Raw genomic sequence first — 27,930 nt, forward strand, 5'->3', positions numbered from 1 at the left:
GCCGCCAGGGTAACCGCGCCGTCGGCCCGAGGGGCCTCCTGAATGGCGAGGCCAGAGGCAGGCGACCAGGGAGCTCGCGGGGAAAGGTCGGTGGAAACAGTGCGTCCGCGGGGAGTCCACCTCTGAGCGCAGCACGCGGGCCAGAAGGAGCAAGGGACCTGCTGGTGAGCAGAGGACGGAGATTTTTAAAAGACCCGGCCCAGAAAAGAAGAACATTTCTGGGCACGCGCCCCGGGTCTTCGATTGCAGATCGGAAGGGGGAGAGTCCCTGAGCGGGAGACCCAGGCAAGACTCAGGGCAGCTGGCCCTGGCACCTGGAGGCTTCTTTTGCCGGCCGGCCGCATCCTGCTGTCCAGCAGCTCCTCCCGACTACTCACCCCCGGTCTCCCCCAGAAAGCCAGGCGAGTCGGCCCTGTCACCACTCTGCACAAAGAAGCCCCAGCGAGCCCCACCGCAGTCAAGAACATTTGGCATTTAGTTTCCGGCCCGAGGGCAGCGGCGCCCAAGCCGGGCTGCGCGCCGAGGCGGCGGGTTCGGAGCAGTCGCTTCCTGCGAGGCGGGGAGGAGGCGGGAGGCGGCCCTGTTGGGCTCGCCCGCCGCTGGCGGCTGCACCTGCCCCAGAGGATGCCCAGGAGCCCGCGGGAGCCTCTCCGGATCAGAACTTTTTAGGCTGCCTGCCCCCATCCCCGCATCCCCGGGCGGCGCACCGGTAGGCAGGGGCCGTGGGGGCGCAGCCGCGCGAGTCCCTCTCGTGTCCCCCCTCCCCACCCCCAGCTCGGCCGCCTGCCGCTTTGTTCCGGGCGCGCCGAGGGAAGGCGAGGCTGCGGCGGATCATGCCCATGGTGTAGCCGCCAAGCGGAGGCATGGCTGCCGGAAGGTTACTGCTCTACACGGGCCTCTCGCTAGCGCTCTGCGCCCTCGGCATGCTGGCCGTGGCCATCTGCTCGGACCACTGGTACGAGACGGACGCCAGGAAGCACAGGGACAGGTGCAAGGCCTTCAACACCCGCCGGGTCGACCCTGGCTTCATTTACAACAATAACAACAACTTGCCGCTCCGGGCGAGCCGCTCGCGCCTGGACCGCTGGGAGGGCAAACTCCTCCGGGCCCGGAATCGCCGGCAGCTGTTCGCCATGAGCCCTGCGGACGAGTGCAGCCGGCAGTACAACTCCACCAACATGGGTCTCTGGAGGAAGTGCCACCGGCAGGGCTTCGACCCCGAGATCGCCGCACTCATTCGGAAAGGTAAGCGCCAGGAGCGAGGCGTGGCGCTGCGGAGAGCCCGGCGGCTCTAGGCCCCGCGGCCCCTCGCCTCTCTTCCCCTGGCCACGGGCTGTCAGATCTCCTGGTTCCGAGCGGTCCAGTTATCCAGGCCTGGCTAAGCCTCGAAGTGGCCAGAACTTGCCTCCCAATAGCTGATATTGAAGCATGGTGGAGGCTTAACTCTCCTGCCTCTTGCCTTGCGCTTGTCTGTCAGGATTCGAGTGGAATCGCATGGTCTCGGGTTTTTATCCAGGACAGCCCTTCATCAGCGTCTAAGAAGGAGGGGAATCTATAACGGTGTTTGTGCTCCTAAAGGAAGCCCTTTAAAAGCGATGTGTGTGTGTGTGTGTGTGTGTGTGTGTGTGTGGCAGGGTGGGGGCAGGGTAGATAGGCTCCTAATTTTAATCTTTGTTGAACTGATTCAATCAAGAGAAATTGGGAGGAACGTCTCACAGAGAAGGCCTTATTCACACCAGAAACGGTTGCTGAGTGCTATACTATACCAGGCATGGTGCAGGCATTGGTCATATAAACATGAGTAAATCATAGGCCCTGCTCTATAGCGGCTCAAAGCCTGTTGACCAAGTGGCATCGTCACACAATTCTTTATTTCTCCTTTTGAAAAAGTGGTTGACAGTAGCAACTTGTGTGCACTGAGTGTTAGCAGGGTCTAATAAGCACGCAAAAAGTAGTTCTTTGGGTAACACCAAAGTGGGCATTTCATAGCAAAAAAAATAAGATCTTCGGAAGATTTATGTAAAAAAATACTTAAAGTGTACCAAAACAGAAAACAATCTGCATTAACTAATGATAAAAATTTATTTGACATTTTGATAGGATCACATAAATAAAAAAATTCTGCTTATCTGATGCAATTTGTAAATCTTTTATGATTTATACTTTGGGGACCATCCTGTTTCATCAACCCACTAGAATATTGTTTGAATGTGTATTAATATTGCTCTGAAGAAAGAGGAATATGTTCTCTTCTATGGTAGCTGCATCCTGGGAAGATGTGCTGATTTTGTGGATCTTGTCCTCCCTCCTTTTCATTCTCTTCAACCATTAAATGTTGATGCCAAGGTGACAACCATGCTGTTATCTGCAAAGTGCCTTGAGGCCAAGGCATAAAGCGGTCCTTAATGTTTCTTATTTAATGCTGTGAGGTTTGCTGATGTTTTAAAATAACATTTGTGAGAACTGATGTTATCTTTGATTTATAAAATTTGTGTTGAAATTAATCAGAAAAAAATTGTTGATTTGAAAAAAAGTCAATCGTTTAAGAAGGACAAGCAGTGGGTATGGTCTAGGTGGCCTGGTCAGGTTTAGGTGAGGTAGCTTCAGAGAGAGAATCCATCTTAGAGTTTGTTTTGTAGCTTCTTTAGAATGACTAGGGATTTTAGCTGATTTAGTTATGGGTATATTAATATTCAAATATCCTGTTTGTTTCATGATTAGGTTCTTATTAGAGCAGAGTGATCCATTTGGAACTCTACAACTTTGTAAAGATGTAGGATATTAGGGGATTCCAGAAGAGGGCAACTTGGGTTTGAGAAGTAGGAAAACAAGAGGAAGTAGAATAGTTGTTGACAATGGATCACTTTATAACAGTTTTCAGATTTTCAGATTTATAAAGTGTTATTTTATCTATCATTTTCTGCTTTCTTTAAAATTGAAATGGGAGGAAGTTAGCTGAATGTGAGGGAGAATTCAAGTTAATAAGACTGGCAAACACTGGCAGGATTTGCTGAAGGGCATACTTGAGTTTCCTTTCTTTAGTGCCTTCTAGAACAAGACAGGTATCTTTCTGTCTGGTATTGGTTAATCCCACTTAGAGAAAGGGGGGTGGAATTTGTGGCTTCTGGTGATTCCATTCAGGGCTTTGATTCCCTGGTGCTCTGCTTGGCAGTCTGACTAGAAAGGTTGACTTGGTCTGTGCACCAGAGGGATTGGTTACCATAGTGACATGTTCTTCCAGTGAAGCTTGGAAACACAGTGACAGGGAAAGGGATAGGGGAAGAATGTACAACATTTTGACTTTGTATCGACTAATTTTTAATTGCAGCAACAGAAAATGGACATGGCACAGCAGGGGTATTGAATACACTGATACCTAGAGTTGGCAGGGCATTGTATTTCACTTGAACTAATGGAAATGCTGTTCCCCATCACCCAAAATACAGCAATCACTGTCAGCTGCAAGCACCCGCTTACCATGGCTGTTTCTGTCCATTTGACATTCTTGTTAGGTATTATTGAGATAGATGGCATGCCAGCCTTACAAATCTTGAGAGACTTAAGGTCACTATCTTTATTTTTAACCCCAAACATGATCTTTGAAAACCAGATCTTCCTTTTCTGAGCAGCAGTAGATACATTTTGGAAATAAGTGCATCTTGTATTAGTAGAATTCACTAATAATATGTAGAACATAATTTATAGACTTAATCAGTGTCCTTCCTAGATGGGCAGATTCTATAAGGAAGTAAAAATGACAAATTGATATTCCTATATTTAAATTTAAGGAATCTTAGGGAAATATATTTATCTTGCATTATTCCTGAGAAGCCTCAAAAGATATCTTTGACTTTTGTCTTTTTTGAAACATCTTCTTAGATTAAAATTCTGGGAGATATGTATTGGGCAAAAGGAAAGGAAAACCAGAGAAAAGATTGTTTAAAATCTATCAATATTATGGGAAAATTAGAGATTTATCTGAATGATCTGAAGAACCCAGTCATTTGTTAAACTGATGTTCATTATGCTAGAAAGTGTGGTTTGTGCATTTTAAAATAAAAAAGACCTTCATAATTAATATGAAAATAGAAGTCACATCTATATATGATTTGAAGAGAAAGTCCTTGGGATTCATGTTCTTTCTGAAATCCATTTTCCTCAATGCCCTGCTGCCATGCTATACCCACCAGTATGCATTTCTGGTCACTGTGTATCTGTTTGCATTGCTGAACTGTAAGTTCCTGGAGAGCAGAAAAGACAATCATTTATGAAATACATTTGCTAGATGCTTGGTATTTGGGAGATATCTCATGCAAATTAGGTTCATAGAAATGTATCCATCAAGAGCTTATTCTAATGGTAGGAATACTTGTGTGGGAATCCAAATAAAAAATTAATTAGAAAATCATGATAAAAAAATGAACCAATGTGGCTTTCAGGCCAGGTTAATATGGAAACTGATGCTACATAACATACAAGAGGAAGATTTCTTGAGCAAAAGCTTTGCCAAGGAATAAGGGAAACACACAATTCTTTTTTGGATAACACATGTGACTGAGCAGATACACATCACCCATGGGCATTACTTTTCATGTTAGATAAGATTTTAATTATTTCCTTCCTGGAGGTAGGATTGGATAGGGGGTGCAGCAAGGGTAGATTACCCCGAATTCCTATTTATTGTGTCCATGAGGAGTCATAAATCAGGTTCTCTGATCTTCTTGCTTTTAAACCTCATCCATGTCTCCCTAGTAAGTCCCTGCAGGCAATGGGGCCAGATCAATGACAAGACCAGTTTCTGAAATTCAAGAGACTTTCAGAACCTTAGGAGGAGTAGTTATAGGTAGGATTTTGTGCCAGGGAACTCTAAGCGAACATTTATATTCTTTGGTTTGTACTGAGATGTTATATTGATATGGTTTGAAATAAGTAGAGAGTTAACTCTACTTATTATTTTAATTATTTGAAAATTTGCCTTAAAATGGACTTTGACCTAAATGTTTCCACAATCACAGAATGGTTGTCAATATTGTGAAAATAATTTTAATAAAACATTGCACATATTTAAAAATTAATAATGTGATCAGCAATAATTTATTGCACATGTATTATGTGATGGGCACACATCATTAGGATGAAGGGATGGATAACACCTGGTTCTCAAAATTCTCATAGTCTGTGAGTGTCACCGAGAATAAATTACAACATGAGATGATGACAGCGACAACAGAAAGAGATTCGTAGAAACACAGAGGAAGCAATGGTAGACTGTGTGGCAGTGGGACGACGAGGTAAGGTGAGAAGGGGCTGGGGACACTTGTCCCGAGGAAATGAAATCCGAACAAGACTTTGATGAGGTTTGGAGGTGGATGGGGAGGAGAGGCATCTCAGACAAAGGGACCAGCTTCAGAGGCGTGGAGGTGTGAAATGGCAGTTTGGCTTTGTGGGTGTTGATTTCTGGGGCGAGGAGATGAAGCACTGTCAGGCACCAAGTTAAGGAGCTTGTGTATCACATCCCCTAGAGCTGTGCTGCCCCATAGGGTAGCCACAAGCCACAGGTGGCTTTTTAAATTTAAAATAGCCAAAATTAAATAAAATTAAAAATTCATTTTCTTACTTTCATTTGCCACATTACAAATGCTGAATAGCCACATGTGGCTAGTGGCTATAGTATTGGACAGTGCAGGTTACAGTGAACATTCCCATCATCAGGGAAAGTTCTCTTGGACTTTGCTACGTAGATCATACGGCCTCTACAAAAAAATAGGACATACTTTGTTTCAGATGAGGGCAATGACATGGTAACTTGGGCTTAAATTTAACTATACTATTCTACACTTTAAGAAACTTTGTTCTTTGAATGTTTCGGGCAGGAGGTCAATTACACTAAATCTGTATTTTATTAATTGTCCATCATTGACTCACAGAATTCTCATCTTCCCTTCTGTCCCTCTCCTTGACTCCATTAAAAATCACTTGCATAGTTGACATGGTGGGAAAGAGATTAATAATAATAATAGTGAAACTTGATGTCAGATATTATTCTAAAAGTTGTACACATATTAGCTAATCGATTGTTTGTAATGGCCCTGTGAAGTGGGTATTAATATTATTTTTAATTACCATTCTATGGTTGAGGGAACTGAGGCACATTAAGGTAAAAACACTTGCCAAGTCTCACAGTTAGGAAACAAGGATGTCAGAACATGGATTCTGGCTCTAGGTTTGGGAACTCACCCACTGCACTCTGTGGTCACCTTAGAATCTGTTGGGGCAGGGGCAGGGTGGAGAAGACACTGACGTATCCTTTTCCCAAAGTGAAAATAAAGAGTAAGTAATACTTTTAGAATCTTAATTCTAAATTAAGGTGGTTCACACACCTTGTTTGGAGACCCACTGACCAAAACTCATACACATTTTGTCATACAATTTTTGAGTATTTACTGTGCTCACTGTGGTAGATGCTGAAGTTATAGACATGAAGGACACATTCATTCATTCAACAAATATTTACTGAGGGCATATGGGCTGGGCATCAGGTCCAGTGTTGAACAAAATGGAGAAGCTTACATTCCAGGGAGGAGAGATGACTATAAATAAATACCTATGGAATAAAAATAATATCTAAAAAACTAATCAGTGTATAATATAGCACATGGTCAGTGAGCCATAAAGAGACTGCCTTTAGGAAGCGCAAAGAATAACGAGTAAGCCAAAAATGAAATATAGCCTGTGCCACATAGCAACCTCTGGTCAGCACTGAGCCACATAGACGATGGTGTTCCCATAAGATTACCATGGAGCAAAAATTTCCATTGTAGTGACATTATAGATGTTGTAGTACAACATATCACTCCCATGTTTGTGGTGATGCTGGTGTAAACAAACCTACTATGTTGCCAGTCGTATGAAAGTCTAGTACAGATAATTATATATGGTACATAATACTTGATGGTAAACAACTGTGTTACTGATTTCTGTATTTACTGTACTGTGCTTTTTATCATTATTTTAGAGTGTACTCCTACTTATTAAAAAAATTTAACTGTAAAACAGCTTTAGGCAGGTCCTTCAGTAGGTATCCGGAAGAAGACATTGTTGTCATAGGAGATGACAGTTTCATGTGTGTTATTGCCCCGAAGACCTTCCAGTGGGACCAGAGGTGGAGGTGGAATACAGTGATATTGACAATCCTGACCCTGTGTAGGCCTAGGATAATGTATGTGTTTGTGTCTTAGTTTTTAACAAAAACATTTAAAAAGTAAAAAAAAGTTTATTTATTTATTCCTACTCTTTTGAAAACACTGATACCAAAATTTTTTTAAAAATAGGAAACAGAAAAAGCTTATAGAATAAGGATATAAAGAAAGCAAATACTTTTGTACAGCTATCTATGTGTTTTAAGCGAAATGTTATTTCAAAAGAGTCAAAGGTTTAAAAATTTAAAAGTTTATAAAGTAAAAAAGTTACAGTAAGCTAAGGTTAATATATTGAAGAAAACAATTTTTTATAAATTTAGCATACGTTGAGTGTCCAGTGTTTATAAAGTCTGCAATAGTTCCCAGTAATGTCCTTGGCCTTCACGTTCACTCACCACTCACTGACCCACCCAGAGCAGCTTGCAGTCCTGCAAGCTCCGTTCATCGTAAGTGCCCTGTACATACAGGTGTATCATTTTTTAGCTTTTGTACTGTATTTTTACTGTACCTTTTTTTATGTTTAGCTACACAAATACATACCATTGTGTTACAACTGCCTCAGTATTGAGTATAGTAACCTGCTGTATGGGTTTGGAGTGTAGGAGCAATTCGCCTTACCACGCAGCCCAGGTGTGTACTAGGCTAGCCCATCTAGATCTGTGTGAGTACACTCTATGTTGCTTGCTGAAATCACCTAACAACACATTTCTTAGAACATATCCCTGTCTTTAAGTGATGCATGAATTTAGTTCCATTACTTTTAATTTTATGACATAGGGAGGCTTTGGGTGCTGTGGGGAAAAGAAAGGGCAAACCTAATGTACACTGGAGTTCACGTGGTTTCATTAGCTGAGCACCTCAGAGCCTGAGCTTCTGTCTGCGTTCTTTATTGAGCTCCTGAAAGGCAGAAACTATTTTTTTTCTTTGTCTTGTCTTGTCTTGTCTTGTCTTTTCTTTTCTTTTCTTTTCTTTTCTTTTCTTTTCCTTTCTTTTCTTTTCTTTTCTACAGGGTCTTGCTCTGTTGCTAGAGCTAGAGTGCAGTGGCAACATCACAGCTCACTGCAACCTCAAACTCCTGGGCTTAAGCTATCCTTTTGCCTCAGCCTTCCAAGTAGCTGAGACTACAGGCATGAACCACTATGCCCAGTTAATTTTAAAATTTTTTTGTAGAGATGGGGTCTCGCTATTGCCCAGGCTGGTCTCAACTCCTGACCTCAAGTGATCCTCCTACCTCGGTCTCCCAAAGTGCTAGGATTACAGGTGTGAGCTGTAACTATTTAATTTCTAAAATGCATATGGGGTTCTGTACTTAGTAGGTCCTGAAAAACTGTTGGTTGATTGATTAAAAATCTTGAACCTAAGATATACAGACAGATAAGCAAACACATGTGAGCCCCCATAATCTTTTATATATGGCATGCACTCCCTTGATTCAGTGGGCAAATGAATGGATGGGGTAAAGAGATGTATGGCTTTTTTTTGTTGTTGGTTTTTTTTTGAGACAGGGTCTTGCTCCGTTGCCTGGGCTGGAGTGCAGTGGTGTGATCACTGTAGCCTTGAACTCCTGCACTCAAGCGATCCTCCCTTTTCAGCCTTCTGAGAGGATAGGACTATAGGCACATGCCACCCTGTCCCACTAATTTTTTTCTTTGTAGAGACAGGGTCTTGCTATTGCCCAGGCTGGTCTCAAACTCTTGACCTCAAATGATCCTCCTGCCTTGGCCTCCCAAAGTGCTGGGATTGCAGGCTCGAGCCACCGTGCCCAGCCAAGAGATGTGTTTTGAGCATCTGCTGTGTGCACAGCTCTTTGCTAGGCGAGGAGAGAGGACAAAGAGGCAAGTTGGTTCTTGTCCTAAGGGAGCTTACTCTCTAGCTCACAGTTTCCCAAGTTCGTTGCCATATGTGGTTGGATCAGGCTCTTCCTCAGGAAGTCATGTCTGCATCAACTGGATCGGGAATCAGCTGGTCAGGGAATGCGGGAGTGAGGTCTTTTTATTAAGTCAACAAAATCAAGAAAGGTCAGTTAATTTATTCTTTTACTGTAGGGTTGGTAAGGATGAATTATAGGATCGATTCCATATATTCCACTTTGGATTGTCAGTTAAAGATATTTTCTCCCTCTCTAACGTGGGTAATCCTGGGACTTCAGGCGGAATGCCGAACAAACTCTGGGTTAGTTTGAACCTTCATACGCACACACACACACAATCTAGAAGTTAGACGTCAGAGTCACAACTGTTTATTCGGATGCAGATACTTTTATAACTTACTACCCCAAAAACAATACACACAGAGAGAAGGGAGTGAGTGACTGACTTGGAGGATGAATAGATGGAAACTTTATAGTCTTGACTGGACATCTGCTGTTTTTGGGAGAATGTGTACATTCTTCTATAGGACTTCGTTTCCTCATATACAAAATAATGGGTTGTGGATTCTATAAACTCCAAGCCCTTTCACACTCTAACATTTGATGAGAAAGTTACATTTGGGTGATAGAGAGTAGATAAGAGGTACGTGGTTGAAAGAAGATGAAAAGAGGGGAAAGGGAACCTGGGGAGGGGAAGACAGAGAAAGGAATGGAGAGACAAAGACAGAGAGAGATTTCTAAAGGGATCATCTCGGGTGCTAGCTTCAAACAGGAAGAGCTAATTTCTTACCATTATACAATCATGTAATAAAAATGACTTTTTTCTCTTTCTAATGATTTGCAATGCAAATTTGCAGATTGGGCTTAAAAATTTAAAAACCTAATAGAGAAAAGTGGTGATAGATGCACAACAATGTGAATGTATCTAAAGCCACTGAACTTTAAAAATGGTTAAAATGGTAAATTTTATGCTGTGTATGTCTTACACCAATTAAAACACGTAAATAAATTTACACTTAATCAAAGGACCAGGGTTCTGTTCAATGTGTAGAATACTTCATAGTCAAGCCTCTTTATTCATTCAGCATATTTATTAAGCCCCTACTAATATGCTAGGTACTAGGCCAAGTATGCTTGAGATACAGAAGTTAATAGAACAGACACAATTCCTGCCCTCATAGGGCTTACATTGAAACATTTTTGAGCATTAGAGTTTTCTCCTTTTTCTAAACAAAACTTTTAAATAGCACCACTACATAAAACAAGTAAAAGTAATGAATACACTCTTTGGGTCATTTAAACTCATTGAATGATAAAGAACATTTCACTGTACTTATTCTAAAAGTATCTATTAAGCACTAACTATGCCAGGCACATTACTTGGGGTGAAGGATCTTGAGTGAAATCCATTGTTCCTGTCCTCAAAGAGCAAAAAAGGAAGGAAATGTGTAAGTCACTCACAAATACAAGTCCCATGGTTGGTTTTTCGGGAGATTTACATGCTGGCGGGCCTGGGTGACTAGACTCCATTTGGGAGCAGTTAGGGCATGCTTTGCAGAAAATGTTACAAGTGATGCTGAGGTGCTTTTAGGTTTCTGTGGATTGAGAGGACAAAGTATTAGCTTCATTCTAAAATTATTAATTAATTCTGCCTAAGTAATACTTCTCTAGTCTGCCTTCCACCCCTCATCCTGACTCCCTGTCCTTCTCCTAGGAGGCAGCCATTGCTACCAGAGTTTTATAAATCATAGCAGAGATATTCTATGCACATTATTTATTTATTTATTTTTATTTTTTATTTCAGAATATCACGGGGGTACAAGCATTTTGGTTATGTAAATTGCTTTTGCACTATTTGAGTCAAAGTTGTAAGTGTGCCCATCCCCCACATAGTGTGCTTTGTACCCGTTAGGTATGGAATTTACCCATCCTCTCCCCCCCAACCTGCTTGATTTCCGATGAAAGTTATTTCCATATGTCTATGTACAATATTTTAAAATAGCAAGTATATATATAAACTAGGCAGCGAACAGGTGATTCAAGGGTGAAAAAAGTTTATTTTTGCAAATTTGTATGCACAGAGATGACATTTAAAGGTCCTTCCAGAAGTCACTAGGAATCGTCTGCAGGTGATGTTGCGTCTGAGTACAAGCTGCTGTGGGCATTCACAGAAGTTTGACAGATTTGCTGCTTTTATGGGAGACTGCAGTATCTGAATTATTTCAATTGATTTTTTTTGGCGTCAAAGTATTTTGCCAAGAAAAGGCAATTTACTTTATATTAGGTCATCTTCATACATTTATATCATTTCCTGCTTTTTCAAATGCCCTGCTGTTCTATATTCTGAACCTCACTCTGGTGGACACTTTATTTGCTCTAGAGTATCTCTCATTCAGTTTTGCCCTCAATTTCTCTTCATCTTTATAATAGTGATTCCATTTAGGCAATGCAACTCTATTTCCCCAGGCGTATTTCACAGGCCTGGCTGGGCTAGGGTTGTTTTTACCTGAAAGACGCGCCATGCTGTGTGCTGCTGCCTGCCAACTGACACGACATTGGAGAGCAGCTACACACTCTCGCGCGAGGCTGAAGACACGCGTAACTTGTGGCCTGGCCCTTCTGATCATGAGCATGTGAAACCCACCCAAGAATGTCCGTGGCACCACTGTTTGTGATGGTAACATAGATAAACAAAGAGCCCTTACATGTCCATTAATAAGATAATGCATAATCAAGTATGGTATAGTCATATGAGAGAAACTATCACTGTATATTTAAAATAAATGTAATAGATCCACATATTTCCAAGTGGATAAGCATAAATCTGAGTGAAAAAAATAGGGTGCAGAATGAAATGTAGAATAGGATGCCATTGATATGAAGTTCAAAACCAGGTAAAACAAGATTAGATATTTACAGAAACATATTTGCATTGTATGTGTAAAAATATTCGTGAAACTAATAAAGACAAAATGAAGGATGGTGTTTACCTTTCTCAAGAAAAGGGAAAGAAATGGAATTGGGGAGGGTGCCGGGGGCTTTAAAAGTATCTGTGACATTTTATTTTAACAAACAAACAAAAATATCTGAAGCAAATATGGCACACACATGCGTGAACACTCACGCTATAGGGACGATTGTTACAATTCTGACAAAAAAGCTAGATTTTATTCAGACTGTATTGTTCAGTGTACAAGATACAGGCTATTTAAGGAAAATTCTTAGAAAACTTTGTCTTTGAGGCAGTCTGTGACTGACTTTTGCAAGTAGTAACAATAGGCATTTAGAGGAGAGGAGTCAGGTAACGTCTAACCAACAGTTTTCACTGAAAAGAGCTGATGGGGAAGGGTGCAGAAAGAATCGAATTTTGTTTTATTCACTTCTGATGTGATGCAAGACAAGGAAATTGGGCTTTAAAATGATTGATTGACAAGATAGAGACTAATGTACAAGTCACTTCCTCCTTTTTAAATTTCCTGCTGCTTGTGGAGAAAAATCAAGAGTTCCAAGGGCCAGAAAGTTGACCTAAAGTCATCCCTTCAATTAACTTGGTCATGTGTTAAACTTTAAATAGATAGGGCACTGAGACAGTAACTATGGAGTGTGTGGGACAAACCATGATCAAGTACAAGCTTCTCAGAAGGCATTTAACCTTCAGTTAAATTGCATTCAGAATTCAGTGAGAACTAGTGAAGAAAAAGGTGAGAATTGATTAAAAAAATCAGAATTAGACTTTCCTTCTTTAGCAATTTTCATATCACTTCTGAAACTGAGTAAAGAATGTCAGTAAAATTTTAAGTAGTTTTATTACTGATGAATAAGGTATAGATCATTTATTCTAAAAATTATGAAGATGCTATAAACATTCGGGTGCAGGTGTCTTTCTTATAGAATGACTTTTGTTCTTCTGGGTAGATACCCAATAATGGGATTGCTGGATCGAATGGTAGGTCTACTTGAATCTGTTTAAGGTATCTCCATATTGTTTCCAATTCACAATTGTAAAGATGTGGAAACAACCCAAATGCCCATCAATTCATGAATGGATTAGCAAAATGTGGTATATGTGTACCATGGAATATTACTCAGCTATAAGAAATAATGGCGATATGGCATCTCTTTGGTTCTCCTGGAGAGAGTTGGAACCCATTCACTCAAGTGAAGTATCCCAAGAATGGAAAAATAAGCACCACATGTACTCACCAGCAAACTGGTTTCCCTGATCATCACCTAAGTGCACATTTGGGAATAACACCAATTGGGTATCGGACAGAGGTGGGGGTTGGAGGGAAGGGATGGGTGTATACCTACTTGATGAGTGCGATGCGCACTGCTTGGGGAATGGACACGCTTGAAGTTCTGACTGGGGGGTAATGGGGGTGGGGGGAGGAGATGGGTGCATACCTACATGATGAGTGCGATGTGCAGTGTCTAGGGAATGGACACGCTTGAAGCTCAGACTCGGGGAGATGGGCAATATATATAACCTGAACTTTTGTACCCCCCCAATGAGCTAAAATTAAAAAAAAATAAAAATTATGAAGATGGTTTCAACCAGGAGCCCCTGCGTTATGGTAATGTGTTCCCACCTGCTCTGTTTATACAAACTAGAGCTGGAACAGAAAAATCCCATGAGAATTTTAGCAAGGGTTCCATTTTCACCTGATAATGTTTTAAAAAATCAAACCTGGCATGAGGCTATTAAGGGATCATGAAAGTCCCAAGGGACTTCAGGGGTGCTGAAGCAGAATCTTTTCAGTGCTCGTGTTTCAGTAGCCACAGGGCTGGAAGAGATGCCCGGGACAGGCCTGCGCTGACGGTCCCACGTGGATGAGCTGCTTTGTCTGTCGTGCTGTGCAAGGAGGCAGACGCCTCACACTGCCTTAGTGAATGGCCTTCCGCTCTGGAAAAGGCTGGCTTCTGTGTCTTCAGCCTCCTCTCTCTCACCCCCTCCTAAATGTTAACACCAGTGAAGCAGAAGGTGACTCTTGCTTGGCCACTTGTTCCTTTTAGTTGTGGTTTCTCTCCTCGCCTGGCTTTCTTCCTGTGTTCATGTGCACCCTCCGTGCACTTTCAGGCCCTGCTCCTGAAAACCTCACCTCCTCTGGCTTCCAAGGCACCATTCTCTCCCAGCTCTGCTTCTAGCTCTGGCTCATTCCCTCTCCTTTGCTGGCTTGTCCTCAGCCTGTGTGGGTGTTCTCCAGGATTCCACTTCACTTTCCCCCTCTCCACCTTTTCCTCGATCAGTCCCAGCCATGTCTAAGGCCATTTTCTTTTACGCTCATGACTAGTTGCCTTGGGAATCTCTAGCCCAGACTTTCCATCCAAACACCCTGCCTGGTGGATATCTCCACTGCCATCACCCATGGGTCCAAAAGAATCTATTTCATCTTTTTTCCCCAGACTCATCTCTCTTTCATTTTCCTCCATCTGGGGGAATAACATCATTGCCTCTCCATGTGCCCATGCTAGGAACTCGAGGGTCATCCTCAAGGCTCTCTTCTCTCCTGCCCTACTCATCTAAGCAGTGAACAAGTCACTTTCCCTCCCAATAGCTTTTATGCCCATCTCCCCGTCCTGTCCGAATACTGCTGCCATCATCAGGTCCTTACCACCTGGACTCTTGCAGCACTCTCTGCTTGGTTTCACTCTTCTCTGATTTCATCTCTTGTCAAGTCTTTCTATTCAGAGTGACTTTTCTTACATGCAACTCTAATCACATTATCACTTTGCTTAAAACTCTTCAGTGGCTCCCTATGGCCTGCCAGTTAGAATAAGGTTCAAACCCCCAACCACGGCACATGGCACACAGGTCAACGACATGCCCCCTCCCTGTTCCTCCCTGCCGCATTTCACCACTTCATTCTCTTTCATGCTTTTCTCCACACCAGCGTGCTTTGCTCCAGTTGTGAAGAACTCCTGGGTGTCCAAACAGGGTGAGCTGTTTGGAGCCTTTGCTCACAATGCCCCATAATAAGTAATTAATAAATATATTGCTGAATGAAGGAAGGTTGATCTCAGTTAATGTAGTAGATCTGGAAATCTCATTTTAAAAAGACTCATAAGTTCCCTGGACTAGGGGGACTCACTATGGAAAGGAACCCTGCTGTGACTCGTTTTGTAATGCATGTGATAAACTTCAATTTATTTCCTTTTTTAAGGTTTGTATTTTCTTAAAGCATCCATATTTCTGACTCACAAGAGGAGAATTTAAAGTCTAGACTATTTCATTTTTCCTGGATTAGGCCTCTTCGTTATGATCTTGTCCACTTTCTGTCCTCTTCATGCCTTTCCCAGCCTGGTCCTCCCACCCAGAGCATCACTGGCTGCAGAGAAGTCTACCTCCACATTTCTCGTTCCTGTCATGGATATCAGAATTTGCAAATTTACTTCTGGGTCTTTTACTGGCATATCTGACTATCCCCTCAGGATATGTTTCCAAGTTTCTCAATGTTTATCATCAGTAATGTCTTTAGGTTGTCTCCATGGTGCCTCCCTCTCAACTGTTTATTTAGGGCAGGCTCCTTGTCTCTGCTCTGATAGTGACTTTGGTCAGATAGCGACCGGAAAACAGGCTGTGTCTCCTATAATTGCCCCATCTCTGGTTCATTTCTCAGTTCACTTTTCATGACTTTCAAAAGGAGTGGGCTGGGAAAACATGGCAAGTATCTGCTTCTGATTGTCTGGTGCATCTGGCTCCATTGTGGTTGTGAACATTACTCACAGAAAACATTCATCCCCAACAGGGGCATCTGGAGACAGAACGATGTCCTGGCCAGACAACACATCTTTGCTTGTGAAGACCACCAAGTTCCACTTCAACAATGCATGTGAGAGAGGTTCACTCCTCAGGGTCTCACAGAGAAGCAGATTCTCTTTGGAAATGCCAGCGACTGTTTTTCAGGCTGGGTCATCTCACAGTCAGGTTTTAAGGACTTCTGCTTTAGCCATAAATCTAAGGACACAGCCCATTGCCATCTAATTTGGATAAGTAAGGTAATTCTGTTGCTTTCAGCAGATAAATATAGATGCAGCTGCATGGCTCTCTAAACTAGGTTGAATAAATGATTCATATCAAGAAAACATTTTCTGTGCTACTGTGACTCCTGGATTTATATTAGTTATCTATGCCAGGTTAAACTGGGAAATGATTTCCAGCACTTTCTGTCCAAGTTGTATAAAGTGCTACAGGTCAAAATTCAGATTGTACATTCAGTAGTAACCATTGGGTAAGCATTCCAGTTAAACTTGTGTTTTGAACAGCTGGCGTTAATTGTAAAAAATAATTTCAAAAATTATCGATGAGTTATACAGTAATATGAGTTTCATAAAATGGTGGGTAACCCATACCCTGGAAAACTGTCTTATTATGTATGTTTATTTTATTTTAAAACCCATAGGAACCCAGAGATTTATTCCAAACTGAAGGTGGCATTTCATCTCTTTGGGTCAGCAGAGTTGTTAACATTTCAAAGAAGGACATTTCTGTTTCTATCCCAGCAGTGCGCCTGTCTCAGCTTCTATTACACATATCTGTAGTGGTGTGGTGGCTGGCTGGGCACTTGTAGATCAATAAGCTGCTAAAAAGGGAGATGCATCAGAGACCATAATGGCTTCTTCACAGAAGATAGATCATCTCCAGGTAGTGAAGTGCATTTAGGAATAACAATAATGATATCCCAGTATTGAGATCCTCATTATTTAGAAGAAAGAAATAGACTCTCTCAAGGTGATGAGTCCTAAAATAAAGTTCTTTAACATGCTAAATATACATTCCAGGAGGTCTTACATCTACTGTTATAGCTGAAGTCAAAAGAAATTCAACTTGTTTTAATGAAAGAATTCCCAGATAGAGGATGACAGGATTAGTTCCCTTGGCCTCAAACATTACTCAATTACAGTTATTCTTGGTTGCCCTATTAATTAAAAAAATCTTCTCGTAGTCTGAATGCTGATGTTTAAGAAACATGAGTGGGCTTAGATACAGTATTAGTGAGGAACTGGGAAAGGCCCTGAACGAAGTGGTATAGCTAGAGGTGGAGGGTGATGGAAACTTACAGAAGGTAGCACAAAGCTCCTTGGCTGAGGTTCTTGACTTGAAGGCTGGGGACACACAGAGTCTCCCTGTGCTGAATGTACTTATGTGCAGGTGAGGTCCGAGGTCCATATGATATGGGAGAGGATGGTGACTTTTTCCAGTGGAATGACAATTTCTGCTCTGTTCTTCTCCTTCATGATGTCTGGGTAAGTTATATATTTACTCACTCAGCAAGTATTTGGTGAATACTTACGTGTCAAGGTTTATACTAGGGGCTGAGGGTGCAGTAGTTCACCAAATAGGCAAAACCCTCTGCATGCATGGAGCTTCTATTCCGGTGAGAGAAAATAGGCAATAAAAGATAAATAAGTAAAATATGTAATACATTAGATAGAGATTAGCGCTAAGGAGAAAAAACAAAGCGTACAAGAGGGATAGGAAATGTGAGGTGGTGTGCTGAAATTGCAGATGTGGTGGCCAGGGAAGACCTCACTGACAAGCTGATGTTTGTTTGAGTCAAGACCTAAAGGACCTGAAGGATGTGAGCAAGTAGCTATGGGGCTATTCAGGGGAAAACGTTTCAAGTGGAGGGAATAATAAGGCAGTGGCTCTGATGTCAGAGTATGGCGGCATGTTGTAGAAAATGAGGATGGCAACATGGATGGGGTGGAGCAAGTGAGGGGGTTTGCGGTGGGTTATCATGCCAGAGAAGTAAACAGCCACCCCATGTAGGAGCTGAAGGGCATAGGAAGGAGTGAGATGGGAGGCATTGCAGGGTTTGAGAAGAGGGGTGACATGATCAGATTTATGGTTCACAAGGGGCACTTGGGTAGCTGAGTTAATAGATGACAATGGGGCACATATAGGAGCAAGGAGATAGCCAACAAAGGTGGGGGCTATAACTCCAGTGCTGGGAGGAAAGATTGGATTTTGGGCGTACCTTGAATGGAGAGCTGTCGGGGTTGGTTAATGGCTCAGATGCAGGGTGGATGAGAAAAAGAGTAGTCAAAGACAGCACCAAGGTTTCAACAGGGACTAACAGAACAGAGTTGCCATTAACTATGCTGGATAGAACTGCAGGGTCTTGTTTTGGGGATCCCCTATTTAGGACATGATAACCTCAGAGATGCCTTTTAGATGCACAAGTGGAGACATCAAGAGTTAGATGTCTGTATAGGACTGGTTTCAGGGGAGAAGACTTGCTGAGGATGTAAGTGGAGGAGTCATCAGCTCATGGTATGTAAAGTCATGAGACTGGGAGAGACCACTCAAAGAGAGAGCATAACCTGGAAGAGAAGATGTCCTAGGATTAAGCCCTGAGGAGCACCAGTTTGCTAGAACTCAGGGAGATGAGGGGGAATCAACAGATGAGATTGGGAGGAGCAGCCAGGGCAGTAAGAGGAGCATTAGGAAAGCGTGCTGTCCTAGGAGCCAAGTGAAGAAAGTGTGTCAATGAGGAGGAAGTCGACACCAGGATGAAGTGCTGTGAATGGGTCAAGTACAATGAGGCCTGAGACTTGAACTTTGGATTTTTCAATGTGGAAGTCATTGATTTCAGTGGGGCAAAAACTTCACCAACGTAGGTCCAAGAGTAGATGGGAAGAGGAGAGGAATCGGAGACAATGAGTGTAGACAACTTTAAAAAAAATTAAATTAATTGATTTATTTTATTAAAATATTTAGGGGGTACAAGTGTTTTTTGTTATGTGGATGAATTATATCATGCTGAAGTCAGGGCTTACAGTGTACTCATAACCAGAATAGTGTACATTGTACTTGACAGGTAGATTTTTATCCCTCACCTCCCTCCTAACCTCCCCTCTTCTTAGTTTCCAAAAGTTTTGTTGTAAATGTAAAGAAAGGAATGGCAGCTGGACTGAGAAAGTTAAGTCAAGAGAGACTTAAAAAGATTATCTTTTCAAATTGGAGAAATAAAAGCATATTTGTAGGTTGATGGAAAGGTTCATAGGTGGGAGCAAAACTGATGGTGCAGAAAAAAGTGGAGAGAATAGAATTATTGGAGCAATTGCTGGAAAGGGTCAAAGCAGGAAGGAAGGTAGAGAAAAAGGTGGAAAGAAAGGAACATGGAAGCAACACGTGTTTTAGGTGAGGCAGGAAGTAAAAATCTGAGACTGTCTTTCTTGACACAAGTTATCAATCATCTTGCTCACATTATAAGCTTGTGGGATAATTTGGGCAAAGTGCTTTAAGCTTTTTAGAAGAGAGTTTCTATAGCATTTTAGCATCTTATTATTGAGTAATTAATGGGAGTTCTCTGAAGAACGCAGGATTGGAGAATGAACCTTACTACATTCTATTTATGTATGGTGGTTTTGCTTTCTGTTTTATAAAAAGGAACTCTGGTCAGAGTAGCCTAGCTATTCTAAGCACCAGGTGGCTGGTGATTGGTTGGACATTCTGAGACATTTTGCCCTCCCGTATTAGATGGACTGTCATATTCTGGGTCTTGAAGTATGGTGCTCTGAAAAGTTTAAACAGGTTTTATTTTTTGAAAGATAGGTCAGCTCATCCTCAAACCTCTCTTACTAGTTGCTGCCTCCTGTAGGGATCCTTTAACCAATGGTTTCTGCAGTTTTTCATTTAATAGCATCACTCTAATTAGAATCTTAGGGTGCTTTGGCTCTGATGACATTCAGGTCATTTTTTGAGATAAAGCTGCTTTATTTTCAGGCTGAATAGCCACATTCTTGCCTTGTCATCCTAAAAAATGCTGCACTGTGTCTGCATTTCAGAGCCTCTGATTAAATGACTGAGGACCTATAGTAGTGCAGAATCAGTCTTCTTTGTCTATTATATTGTAAATTTTTCTGGAAAACAAAGTCCAAGAATTTCTGGTAACCTCTTGGCAACAAATATTTTCTACAATTAATGTAGAAATTAAAGTTACCAAACCTTCCTTTCTTGGAAAAAAGAGAGTCTGGGTATTGTGTAAAAATTATTGGCCACATTTATAGGCAGTCATTTTGCAGGTTTCGTGAGAAGGTGTGGAAGTCATTAGCCTCTTTTATTTCTTCCGTGGGGGATTATAAGGTCTCAAAATTCCAAGAAAACCTGTGCAAGTTCTAGAGACAAAGAGTAACAGGTGCAAGTTAGTGGAGCAGGTGGTGTATAATTTCACCTTTGCCAACTACTCAGAAATAGGTGGGAAACTAGGTTTCAATTTGGAAACCATGTGAGAAATGCCATTTACTGCCACCTGTAATTGCACCTAACTTTTGACTTTTTTCTTTACCTTTCTGGTATGAGTCTGGGAATACACTTGATTCTATCTGTAAGCAAGTAGGTTCTGAATTTCTATAAAATGTTTTTCAGAGTGTGCATCATGACCAATTTTATTTTTCCAAGCTCTTGGGAATTTTTTAGCTTATGATTTTTCTCTTTTAGGTTATTGCTTCTTTCTTCCACGACTGTCGCGGTGCCTGGGCTTATTCAATGGATTGCTTTCCTCCCTAATCTCCTGTCACCTACTTGTTCTCTCTCTGTCAGTAGCTGCTTATTCTCTCAATCAGATCCTTTCATCAGTACTTTTTTTTTCAACAATCAAACCCTGAGCCACCTCACCAATATGTGTGGCATGGAGAGGAGATATGATTATTACCATTTTACATATGGAGGGCCCAAGACTCAAGAAAATTTATCATCTGTTGCCTGGCTAGTAAAGAGTGGAACCAGACTAGAACTATTGCCTTTTGCAGTGTTCTTTCAACCGAGGCATTCCAGGATGCTGCCTCATGGTGCTGGGTTGAATTGGGGATGTGCCTGTTTTCCTGTTTTGTACTCTTATCTCTCCTTCATAACCTGGTATCCAAAGGAGTGACCAGGTAGGTGAAGGCAAGTGTAAGTGTTGATGGTGGCCCCGGGCAACAAAGCTGTATCTTGCCACTGGCATTGATGACCTCAGGCACTGTGTCTGGAGGGGAATATATAAAATGCTTAGCCTCTTGGCCAGACTCTTGCTCTGCTTCTCATAATTGGCATTTCCACAGATTTGAGCAGGTAATAGTTTGATGGAGTAGTGTTCCAGCATAAATATTTTGCTATACTGTGATTTAAATTGTATTGTAGGTCAAATGATTACCCATTGAACAGGGAGTGCCTTTCCTTATGGGTGCACAGCCAGATTATTTTCCTCAGCATTGTCTGCAGTTAGAGATACATGTGGCCATGTGACTGAGTTCTGGCCAGTGGTATGTGAGTAAAAAGTGATATATTCCACTTCCATGTCTGTTCCATAAAATCCTCCTGTGGGATCTCCTTCTTTCTTCTGTCTTCTCTTTGGATGCTAACACTCAAGGTGACATTGGAAGGCAAAGATTGAGGATGGAAAAACCTTGGGAAGCCTGAAGCCCTGAATGACAGGAAACAATGACCTCCTCTGTCTTGTTGTCCAGTTGGACTTTAAATGAACAAGAAATAAGCTACTTAGTTAAGCCACTGAGATTTTAGAGTTTATCTGTTACAGTGGCTAGTATGTTATTATTTGTGCGTGCATGTAATAATTCAATGCATTCTTTTTCAACTCTAATATGAAATGCTATATTTCAGCTAGCATTAAGACAACACACAAACTGTCTACATCGAGATTAGCACAATAAATACTATATTCATCTATATGCATGTATAACAAGATTTGAAGAAATAAAGGATCAGTTAAGTACTTTTTTCTCAAAAATTTTAAGTATTGTCAAGGATTACTTAATCTAATCCTTGTTATTATTTCAAAATTGAAGAGAACTGACTCACCTTGAGCTTTTTAACCAATAGAGCTCTGTGGGGTCTGTCCATGGTCCTGAAATCTTAGTATTTTCATCGTGTTAAATTTGTAAACGTCTCCTCCAAACCTCATCAACCTTGGTATCTACGATATTTCTTCTTATAGAACTTATCCATCATATACTTATTTTTATCCTTAAACAACCAGCCATTTCCTTTATCTGAGTTTGCCAAAGTTTTCTATTCATGATTTTCCATTCTGATTCACAGTGTTACCAAAAGAGCACCATGCTGCAAGTTCCCTTACCAGTAATGTGAATCTCCACAACTTTTTCCCAGTCAGAAGGTATCTCTCCAATTTATTACCTCTTTACTCACTTGTTTGAAGTTAGAGTCTATGCCACTTGAAATTTTTGGTACTGAAAAATTTCCCCAATATCAATGGGAAAATGTTTTCCTAAACCTAATCACTCACACCAGATTAAATACAGAACTGCTCTCTTAAAGGGCTGGAAGTTTTAAATCCAAGATTTATTGGGCTTATCATAACACAATTTAAAAAATATTTTTGCCATTAACACAATTTTAAAACATTTTTATATAAAGTTGCTTGTCTAGGCTACTGTTTTTTTTTTTTTTTTTTGTTGTTGAGACAGAGTCTCACTTTGTTGCCCAGGCTAGAGTGAGTGCCGTGGCGTCAGCTTAGCTCACAGCAACCTCAGACTCCTCGGCTTAAGCGATCCTACTGCCTCAGCCTCCCGAGTAGCTGGGACTACAGGCATGCGCCACTATGCCCGGCTAATTTTTTCTATATAGATTTTTAGTTGTCCATATAATGTCTTTCTATTTTTAGTAGAGACGGGGTCTCGCTCTTGCTCAGGTTGGTCACGAACTCCTGACCTCGAGCAATCCACCCGCCTCGGCCTCCCAGAGTGCTAGGATTACAGGCGTGAGCCACCGCGCCCGGCCTAGGCTACTGTTTTAAATAGCTTCTATAGAGTGTAAGTAGTGGACAGTGTAGACCCTAAAGTTATATTGCTTCCAAATCTCAGCATCAGTGTTTACAATGTGGATGACCCTGAGCAAGTTACTTAACCTTTCTATGTCTCAGTTTCCTTATCTGTGAAATGGAGATTATATTTGTAATTTGCCTTATAGATTCATTGTGAGGTTTGAATGATTTAATATAAATATTAATATAAATTAACATAAATAAAGGCCTTAGAAGAGTACCTGGCACATAGCAAATGCAGACTATTATTGTTATCTTTAAAACTACCAAGATTTTGAGTGGATTGAACAGGGTCATTGATAGGTAGGTTTCTGTATTAGATGATTGACAAAATGCTTTCTGTTGCCAGTAGCACCTTATGTGCAAGCACATACCTGAAAGTTTCCAGTTGTAATTTCTTTTGGGCTTTGCCTTCAACTTTCAGATACAGTTTGCTCTTTTAATAATCTGTCTTTGGCCCCCTCTTCATTATCTTTATTTACAAAAATCAAACCAAAACCAAGACAAACAAAAAAAAACTGTTTCAAATAACCAAAACAAAACTCTTAACTTTGCTAAAGCCAGTTAGACCACACATCCTTATCATCTGTGGCAGGATTGGGTCTAGGGACAGCTGGGGAGTTTGTCTTTGGAGATCCCAGCTTTCTCTTTCAGAATCTTTCCCTCCCTTGATATTAATTTTCCTCCTTTTTCTATGAATTAAAACAGTTCTCTACCTTCCTTCCTATCATAGCTCTTCATCTCAGAAAAGCATCTGAGCAGATCCTTTATTTTTAGTTGTAAATGACCAATCAAGCTGAATGCCTGGCCCTTCCCAGGAGAACTTGCTACAGATATGGAGACTAAGATTTAAGGTAAAGGAATACCTCCTTCCTTCCAGATAGAGTCTCACTCTGTCACCTAGGCTAGAGTCCAGTAGCAGGATCATAGCTCACTGCAACCTTGAACTCTTAGGCCTAAGTGATCTTCCCACCTCAGCCTCCCAAGTAGCTGGTACAACAGGCATGTGCCACCATGCCCGACTAATTTTTAAATTTTTTGTTGAGATGGGTCTTGCTGTGTTGCTCAGGCTTGTCTTGAACTGCTGGCCTTAAGCGATCCTCCTGCCTCAGCCTCCCAAAGTGTGGGTATTACAGGTGTGAACCACCGAGCCCAGGCAAGGAATACATTTCTAATGTGAAATTTAAGCTAGTAGGTGGGTTGAGTATTTTTTGGCTACACAGTCCTTTTTTTTTTTTTCATTTTCGAGACAGAGACTCACTCTGTTGACCTGGGTAGAGTGCAGTGTCGTCATCATAGCTCATTGCAACCTCAAACTCCAGGGCTCAAGCAATCCTCCTGCCTCAGCCTCCCAAGTAGGTGGGACTGCAGGCCCACACCACCATGCCTGGGTAATTTTTTCTATTTTTAGTAGAGATGTGGTCTTGCTCTTGCTCAGGCTGGTCTCAAACTCCTGGCCTCAAGAGATCCTCCTGCCTCAGCCTCCCAGAGTGCTAGGATTACAGACATGAGCCTCTGCGCCTGGCCACACAGAGTCCTTTTTTAACATCATTATAATTAGCTACTTTTTTCACTCTCTCACAGGCTCTGGGTTTACATGTTAACTCATTCTGAATTTAATTGTCAACTTGCTTAATGGACTTAAATCAGCTAGCAATTTATTGTTAAAGGACCATAAGCTGAGGCTCTCCAAGAGGGATGCAGATCAGAATGGAACTCCACACTTAGTAATGTTCTAATCTCTTGATTGGGCACGGGATCTTCATTTGAACTATTATAGATCTATAGCAAATCACAATTTCACATGTATCAACTATATTAATGCGTTATTATTTCTCATCACAGCTTTGGTGACATTTAATTGAAAGATCAGTGTGCTGGGTTGAGTCAAAGCATTGATTTCTACATCCAGCTCTGCCATTTACTGGGGTCACTGTCCCCTTTGGAGCTTGTGTCTGTAAAATGAAAATGGTGTCTCTTAATTCAAGCTGCAATCATAATCACCTGGGCAGCTTAAAAATAAGCAGATTCTGAGACTCCAACTCGATGCCATCTTTTTTTTCCCCAAATAACTTCTGATGCAGTATGTTTGGTTGGGCCAGGTATTGTGTAAGGCTGGATTGGGAATTACTGGATAGATACGTATTTAAGTTCCTTTAGACCTTTTGTTTGAGTGGTCATTTTCTTCTTTTACAGTTCTCACTTTGCACTCTGTATAAGGGCACACACTGACACACATTTCTTCTTCTTAGGAAGTATGAGAGATACTAGCATTTTCTATAACCAGCTTAGAGTAGCTGGCAGGCTGGATTTTGTGGGGAGAGAGAGGAAAACTGGTCAGTCTCCCAGATATTCCTGATTCAGTCTGGCTCCCTAGTCATCATGTGGTTGTGTTATTGTAATTAACATAAATTTATAGAAGTTCCAAACACCTATATTCATATGTAAATACAAAAGCATGCATAACTAAATATAAATTATTTTTAGACTTTCCACTCAGAAGCTCTTCTGTTGATATGAATGAGGGCTGTATTGCATACATGCATATGTGTGTATATATTTATATATGCAGAATGCATGACAATTAACTGATTTTCTTGTGTGGCTCATAAACTAATTCTAAGAATTATTCCGAAAGAAGCATTCCAAATGTGTTTTGAGTAATGCAATAATTACATAGGACTCAAATGTAAAGCATTAAAAGGCTTTGAGGAACATTCAACCTAATGTATACATTTTGATGTTTGTTTAAACAAACAGATGCCTCAAATAATCTGGCTACTTTATAGATAGACATATTTCTACAAAAGTGCCTTTACAGCTCTTACTTCATTCCATGGGTCTTTGGAAAGGAGATAAAATTAATTTTCACAGGCTTTATTTGAGTACTTTTCCAAGTTATTAAAATAATCCTTTGAGATACACCCTTTGGAGCATTAGATAAGTCACCAAATTCCAAATCTATAACCTGCAAATCTGGGAGAAAAATATTTTGGCTCTTTTGAACCTAATTTGGATTTGGCAAAAGTTAGTCTAAATCTGTTGCCTGTTGTCTAACTCCTGATTAATTAATTAATGAACTACAATAAAATGTTTCATGCAATCTTTCTGTTTTTCTCTTCCTTTAGAAACTGGAATCCTAGATTTTTTACCTCTTTCCAACTTTTTGTCTGTGTTCACGTAGTAAACACTGCTTTCCTCAGCTACAAACTTCACTGCTGATTAAAGAGCCTTGGTTGGAATGGTTGAAGTGATTAACTCCTGTTTTCTCTGGTTCAGGTGAGGATGTCCTAGTAGCTTGGGGCATAGGGTGTGCTAGCTACTCTGAGATGGTCTGGTGGCTTGGAAGCTGCCATAATCGTAACAATCCTGAAACAAACATGTCTTATAATGCCTTAGTATTTCCCTCTATTTTGTTTGGTGACATCAACTGGAGAGATTGATGGATAACAGATAGCTATTTATAAATAAATATATATGTAGTGTATTCTGGTACAACAAACTGTTATTAAGTATGTATATATAATATATCAAATATTTTTGTTGTGGTAGAGTTTAGTTTTAATGGCCACATTACTAAAAATTACATGTCCAGTGAGCTGAAGCCCTGCTCTTTCTGAATTAGCCAGTGCAAAGGAATAATCTGAATATGGGGGTTCCTCTGGGATCCATGTCATTACCCCCTATTTTTCTTCTTCAAGTTCCTGGATAGAGTGTGCTTTAGAGTGTGCGTGTGTGTGTGTGTGTGTGTGTGTGCATACACAATATGCCTACTTACATGTTTGAGTAGATTTCAGTTTTTTTCAGATTTGATTGGGATGTTTGAGGTGAGAATCACTGAAAAGGAGGGAGGGCTGTTGAAGAGTAATTGCTAGTTGATGGCAGAACTAAAGCACTGTAAAGAGGTTAGCAACCCTTTTTTATTGCCTGCAATGCAGAGATTTTGTAATTAGTAGTTTCATTAGAGAGTGCGAATGACTATTAAATGGTTCAACCAAACAAAGCATTCATTGTATTGGAAAATTTACTGTAATCAGATAGAAAAAGTACTGTTTTTGTGAATCATCTGTCAGGGTGGGGAAAGAGTTTCACTATTTGGAACCCTTCTCCTATTAAAAAGGTTTTTACTTATAGGCTTTGAAACGTATAGGTCAGTGGTTACTTTGCTAGAGGCTCTATTTGCATGTGTCATGTGTGTGTTTGCTGCGTGGGGCTCCCTGTCTGATAGTGCAGGGAATATGTTATTCCATTGACAGGGGTTGGTGTTCAGCATATTTCTTGGGAGTTGGGACAGTTGTGTTTGGCAGTGGAGTTGCCTGTTACAGATTTAATTTTTCGAGCTCTCCTACACTGCTGCTATAAGGCCAACCGAAACGTGCTAGTTTCTAAGCATATGCAGGTTTCCTGGCATAGAAAATGCTTATGGGGGTTTGCCCACACACCAACTGTCTCTGTTTAGGAGTAGCTGTCCCTATTTTTTAACCATATTCACACTTTGTCGATCTAGAGGGGTACAGTGTATTTTAATCAAGCCCTAAGGCGGCTTTGTGGCCAAGTTAATTATAACCTTCTCTTACATTTGCGCAGTGTTTTTCAGGCCTAAGAGCATTTTCACTTATCACAGTTCCTTTGATTTCCCAAGCTTCCTGTGAGGTAGGCAGGGTAGATGGTATGACCCCATTTTACAGAGGAGAAATGAGAAGCGTATGGGCTTAAATAAAATGTGTCCAGTTAAGTGGCTAAGGAGGTCGGGGCCAGGTCTGTGGCGTCACTATGTGGAAGTCTCTCCATCACAGGCCACCATCCTCACTGCTGTCCCAAGGCCCGTGCTCCACGGGGCAGTTAAAGCCAGGAGCCCAGAGGTCCTGAGAATAGCACCTTACAGCACTTGCGGGTTTTCTCTACTGTTACATCTAACATTTTCCAGCCACCTTGTTTTCGTTCAAGTATGGAAAGGAAAAAATCATTGCTCCTCAGGTGGTGCCAACTCATCTCTTCTGAGGACTTCGAAAGGCAGAAACCAGTCTAGACCTGCTGAATCACAGTCGTGGTGTAGACTGTGGGGGCAGGAAAGAGA

The 27,930-nt window shown here is 41.3% G+C and overlaps 1 protein-coding gene across 1 annotated transcript in view; it reads left to right on the forward strand.

Annotated features, from left to right (window-relative positions):
• Positions 1-863: 863 nt before the first annotated feature.
• The window catches only part of TMEM178B (transmembrane protein 178B), a 342,115-nt gene continuing 315,048 nt past the window's right edge, over positions 864-27,930 (forward strand). The window contains exon 1 of the mRNA XM_069462481.1: positions 864-1,245. Coding sequence (XP_069318582.1) covers positions 864-1,245 — 382 coding nt within the window. The remainder of the gene's footprint in view (positions 1,246-27,930) is intronic.

Source organism: Eulemur rufifrons, chromosome 29 (assembly GCF_041146395.1).
Source record: "Eulemur rufifrons isolate Redbay chromosome 29, OSU_ERuf_1, whole genome shotgun sequence".
Classification (NCBI taxonomy): domain Eukaryota; kingdom Metazoa; phylum Chordata; class Mammalia; order Primates; family Lemuridae; genus Eulemur; species Eulemur rufifrons.